Source organism: Triticum dicoccoides, chromosome 2A, assembly GCF_002162155.2.
Source record: "Triticum dicoccoides isolate Atlit2015 ecotype Zavitan chromosome 2A, WEW_v2.0, whole genome shotgun sequence".
Lineage (NCBI taxonomy): Eukaryota > Viridiplantae > Streptophyta > Magnoliopsida > Poales > Poaceae > Triticum > Triticum dicoccoides.
Genome location: NC_041382.1, coordinates 202,052,015 through 202,057,455, shown reverse-complemented (window position 1 = coordinate 202,057,455; position 5,441 = coordinate 202,052,015). Strand labels below are relative to the sequence as shown.

The following is a 5,441-nucleotide window of genomic DNA, read 5'->3' as shown; positions in this document are numbered from 1 at the left end:
GCAGCGGGGAAGATGCATGTGTCGCTGGGAAAAAGTAAATGGACAGGAGAAGGATAAGTCGGGCTAGCTCATCTCTTGTGGGACCCCCGCGAAGCAGGTGTGTGCGTGAGCGGGCGACCGGCCGAAAGGTTCGGCCGGCGCGCGTCTCCAAACGTTTCCCTTCCTATTTCGGGTTAAAACAGAAGTGCAAACAAGACGTCAATACCCCAACACCTTGCTGTCCAAAAGCAAGCGTCTTGGTCAGATGCGTACACGGCGTTTGTCCCGTAGCTCACGTTTTCCTCAAGCGAGGTTGTTTCCTAGCAGGGAATGGCGTCGATTAGCCACGCGTACGGCTCCCGCTGCATTGGTCCAGTGGCCCGGCCAGCCAGTACCCCTCATGAGTTTCACGCGACTCTCGTCTCCCCCTAGGCTCCCCTCCCAGCTCCCAGGGCATGGCGAAGCTTAGGCACTGCGTACCCTGTGTCGGTGGCCGCTGGCTGGCATGGGCTTAGTTTCACCTCGTACAATGTCTCTATATAGCGGTCGCACCTCGCATAGCCGTCGTGCGCCAACACACACACTGTGCTTCCTCGAGCTTTCACGCATAGAAGCTTCCTCGAGTAGATAGGCAGTGCCAGCCAATGGTTTCGCCGGCGACAGGCGGTGGTCGTGGCGGCAATGCGGGCCTCGCCGAACTGCTGCTTGCGACCAACGACGATAGCGACGGGGCCAAGCATGTGTTCGGGGCCAAGGCGAAGCACTGGGTGCCCGCCGACGAGAAGGAGATGGCGGCGTCGCGGGAGTGCGGCGGCGAGGACGGCCGGCCGCTCTTGTACCGCACGTTCAAAGTAAGGGGCTTCCTTGTGAACACCTACAGGTAATGTTACGCTCTACAGTCTGTTTCCTTTTTGCATCGGTATATGAGTTGTTATGAAAGCAAATAAATATCTTGGGTGGGTTGAGAAGAAAAGTCCCCATCTTATTGTTCATTTTTTTCGGCAAATAAAATTTTGTCCATCAGGTCCATTTTTCGAATAATTTTTTGTACGTAATTCCATTTCATTGCATTGCGTTTCCAGCAAAAAAAATTCATTGCATAATTAAACAATGGTACCATTAGGATCATGCATAGCATAATTAAACAGTCTATTATCACCCCACCCCACCCCTAGTCGAGGGGCCAGCCCCATGGTCGTTCACGATGGGACAACTCCACGACATCTCATCGTCCTCCTCCTTGGCGAGCTCATCGAACATCTCCTCACGCTCCGCCTCGAGGCAGGCAATCTCGCGACGATCGCGTTCGATCATGCTCATGTCCTCCATGGACTAGAAGAACATGTGGTTCTCGACGAGGATCTGTGGGTACTCCTTGAGGAGCGCGGCCACGAAGGGGACATATGCGCGCTCGTCCGTGGGCTCTGCCTTGGCTGCACGATGCTCCTTCTCCTTGGCTCAGGAGGTGACCCAAATAAAAGGCATGATGATGGTTGTCGAGGGGGCATCGGCGGTAAGTTGTGCTTCACCCAACTCCCAAAGAAGCGGAACGCAGCGGCGCCATAGGCGTGCGCTACCTCCTCCGTCGTGGCGAATGTGCCAAGCCACACTTTCGCATATGCGTCCGGGTTACGAATCTCCGCCACCCATTTGTCCCATGGTCGAAGCTCATGTCGTGGTACTTCGGTGGCGTGACTGCCACGAACTCGAGGTCAATGGCCAAGACGGCTCGATGAGGTGGCGGTGCTCGGCAACGGGGAGCTTGTAGTGGCGTATTGGAATGCTCAGGGGCGGGGGTGTGGTAGCTCAGGGAGGTAGATGGTCTACTGGCTTGTATGTAATTTTTACTTTTGATTTTCTGTGTATTACCTTGACAGTTGATGAATATATTAAAGTTTTTTGAAAAAAAAAGAAATAATGATAGTCAGTTGCTACAAAAGTGTAAACTGATGCAGACAGTCAATATATTTTAATAACTTGCTGCTCCGAATGCTAGATACATCCGTTTGAATAACAAGTAATATGGATTGGAGGGAGTAGTTATATTTTTAAAAAAAAATATACTCCCTCCGTTCTTAAATATTTGTCTTTTTAAAGATTTCAAATGGACTACTATATACGGATGTATATAGATGTATATAGACATATTTTAGAGTGTATATTCACTCATTTTGCTTCGTATGTAGTCACTTGTTGAAATCTATATAAAGATAAATTTTTAGGACCGGAACAGAGAGAGTAGCATGCATGTGCACATTTATTTATTTTTTAAGTAGAAAATTTTAGCAGATCCTAATATCCGTTTTTGTATTTATACTCCTACGTGACAAGTTCTTGAACTTTTTTTGTTTTGAGCTTTCAGGTTCTTGAACTTGGCTAGACTTACGGCGGTCATCGTGTTTTTCGCATGGCGTGTGCAGCACCCAGATTCCGACGCAATGTGGCTGTGGTGGATCTCGGTCGTCGGAGATTTCTGGTTCGGCCTGAGCTGGTGGCTAAACCAGGTCCCGAAGCTCAACCCCACCATATGCATCCCCACGATCCCCCTCCTGAGACAGCAGTTCGACCTGCCCGACGGCGGCTCCAACCTCCCCGTCCTGGACGTGTTCATCAGCACCGTCGACCCCGTGGAGGAGCCCATGCTCCACACCATGAACTCCATCCTCTCCATCCTCGCCACCGACTACCCGGTCGACAAGTACGCCACGTACCTCTCGGACGACGGCGGATCGCTGCTCCACTACGACGGGCTGGTCGAGACCGCCAAGTTCGCCGCGCTGTGGGTTCCGTTCTGCCGGAAGCATCACGTCGAACCAAGGGCGCCGGAGAGCTACTTCGGGATGAAGGTCCGCCCGTACAAGGGGAATCTGCCCGAGGAGTTCCTCGATGACCATAGGCGTTTGCGGAGGGAGTATGAGGAGTTCAAGACGCGCCTGGACGCACTGTTCACTGTCATCCCGCAACGGTCAGAGGCGCACGGCCGTGAAGATGCCAAAGGCGGAGGAGGAGCGAAGGCGACTTGGATGGCGGACGGGACACAGTGGCCTGGCACATGGACTGAGCCGGCTGAGGGTCACTGGAAAGGCGATCACGCTGGAATTATCCAGGTACAATACAAATTTGAATGGGGGAACAAACCAAATGTGATCATTTTCTTGCAGCTGACATGATTGTTCAACAGGTTATGTTGTCCCAGCCAAGCGGCGAGCCTCAGCTCGGCGCGCCGGCAAGCTCCGACGACAATCCTCTGGATTTCAGCGCCGTCGACGTGCGGCTGCCGATGCTGGTGTACGTGTCCCGGGAGAAGCGCCCGGGCTATCACCACCAGAAGAAGGCGGGTGCGCTGAACGTGCAGCTGCGCGTCTCCGCCCTGCTCTCCAACGCGCCCTTCATCATCAACTTCGACTGCGACCACTACATCAACAACTCCCAGGCCTTCCGCGCCGCCATGTGCTTCATGATGGACCGGCGCGACGGCGACAACGTCGCCTTCGTCCAGTTCCCGCAGCGCTTCGACGACGTCGACCCCACGGACCGCTACGCCAACCACAACCGCATGTTCTTCGACGCCACCATGCTTGGCATGAACGGCATCCAGGGGCCCTCCTACGTCGGCACCGGCAGCATGTTCCGCCGCGTCGCGCTCTACGGCGCCGACCCGCCTCGCTGGCGCCCGGACGACGTCAAGGTGCTAGAGAACCCCAACAAATTCGGCAAGTCGATGACATTCATCAACTCCATACCGGTGGCCGCGAACCAGGAACGGTCCGTCATGTCGCCGGTGTCGCTTGACGAGCCGGCAACGACGGAGCTCGCCGACGTCATGACGTGCGCGTACGAGGACGGGACGGAGTGGGGCGATGGCGTCGGGTGGGTGTACGACATGGCGACCGAGGACGCGGTGACCGGCTTCCGGCTGCATCGGACGGGGTGGCGGTCCATGTACTGCGACATGGAGCCCCCCGCGTTCTGCGGCACGGCCCCGATCAACATGACGGAGCGCATGTACCAGATCCTGCGCTGGTCGGGGGGCTCATTGGAGGTGTTCTTCTCCCGCTTCTGCCCGCTCCTCGCCGGCCGTCGGCTCCACCCCATGCAGCGCGTCGCCTACACCAACATGACGTTCTACCCGCTCTCGGCGCTCTTCGTCGTCTGCTACCACCTCTTGCCGCTGATGTGGGTCTTCAACGGCCGGTTCTACATCCAGAAGCCCTACCCGACGTACGTGATGTACGTGCTCGTCATCATCGTCTCGAACGAGGTGATCGGCATGGTGGAGATCGTGTGGGCGGGGCTCACGTTGCTCGACTGGTTCCGCAACGAGCAGTTCTACATGATCTGCGCGACGGGCGTGTACCCGACGGCGGTGCTGCACGTCGTGCTCAGGTCCCTCGGCCTCAAAGGCATGTCCTTCAAGATGACGGCGAAGCAGCTGGCCACCGGCGCGAGGGAGAGGTTCGCCGAGCTGTACGACGTGCAGTGGGCGCCGCTGCTGATACCCACACTGGTGGTGATCGCCGTGAATGTGGTTGCCATCGGGGCGGCGGTGGGGAAGGCGATCACCTGGGGCTGGTCGGCCGGGCAGGTCGTCGAGGCGGCCAGCGGGCTCATGTTCAACGTGTGGATCCTGCTCATGTTCTACCCGTTCGCGCTCGGGGTTATTGGGCGCTGGGGCAAGAGGCCCTATGTCCTCTTCGCCATGTTTGTGGCCGCGTTCGCTGCCATTGCGGCGGTGTATGTCGCCGTCCAGGCGGCGCTCGCTGGCAACCAGCTGTACTTCCAGCTGGGACATTGGTCGATCGGCGGTGCCGTTTCTCTGCCAAGCCGGCGGGTTTAGCTGGTGTCGTTCTATTGAAGCAGGTCGTTCAGAATTCGGTCGATCGATCACTACCTGCTGGGTGATGGGGCTAGCTACCTGAGCTAGTTTACCGTTGATTTTTTGTTCAACAATTCATTAGTGTTGTAAGAGCTCTAGCTGAATGAGCTTCTTGTGTAATCGCAGTTATCTCAAGTTATGTTTTTGTTTTTGGTAAAATGGGAAAGAATAATAATAGAAATTTCCTCATGTCATGTGAGTTATATAATTTTAATTTTTGAAAAAAATGAACATTTTTCATTGATGTAGGAACATAAGTTTAGATGTGTTTTCACACACAATAGTTACATGTCAGTCGACTACATTTCGAATTCGGGTCAGTCGATTTTGGTTAAAGGGACAAACAGCCGGAGGGGATGAAGAAACTCGCTGATAGGCTACCCCATATCGTAGTTGTTTTACTAATCACAAATAGGCAACCAATGAAGCAATAGTACAAATTTAGAGCACAATGCATCATGATCTATTGGGAATTACATGTTCCCTATTTAACATATCAACCAGTCAAAGTGGCCATCTTGCATTGACCTTCAAAGTGTGATTTTTGGCCAAGCCACCGAACGACGCAAGCAGGTTGAACCCAAAC

At 54.4% G+C, this 5,441-nt stretch overlaps 1 protein-coding gene across 1 annotated transcript; it reads left to right on the top strand.

Moving 5' to 3' along the window:
* The first annotated feature begins 410 nt into the window (after positions 1-410).
* Positions 411-5,016, top strand: LOC119354199 (probable mixed-linked glucan synthase 8). Its single transcript, XM_037620902.1, has 3 exons — positions 411-859; positions 2,342-3,086; positions 3,161-5,016. The coding sequence occupies exons 1-3, from the start codon at positions 624-626 to the stop codon at positions 4,814-4,816; spliced, it is 2,637 nt and encodes an 878-aa protein (XP_037476799.1). The 5' UTR covers positions 411-623; the 3' UTR covers positions 4,817-5,016.
* Positions 5,017-5,441: the final 425 nt, after the last annotated feature.

Excerpts from the sequence above, each read along its gene's own strand:
- LOC119354199 (XM_037620902.1), top strand. The coding sequence starts at position 624 with ATGGTTTCGCCGGCGACAGGCGGTGGTCGTGGCGGCAATGCGGGCCTC. Across the intron at positions 860-2,341 it reads TTCCTTGTGAACACCTACAG|GTTCTTGAACTTGGCTAGAC; the intron begins GTAATGTTACGC and ends TTGAGCTTTCAG. Across the intron at positions 3,087-3,160 it reads ATCACGCTGGAATTATCCAG|GTTATGTTGTCCCAGCCAAG; the intron begins GTACAATACAAA and ends ATTGTTCAACAG.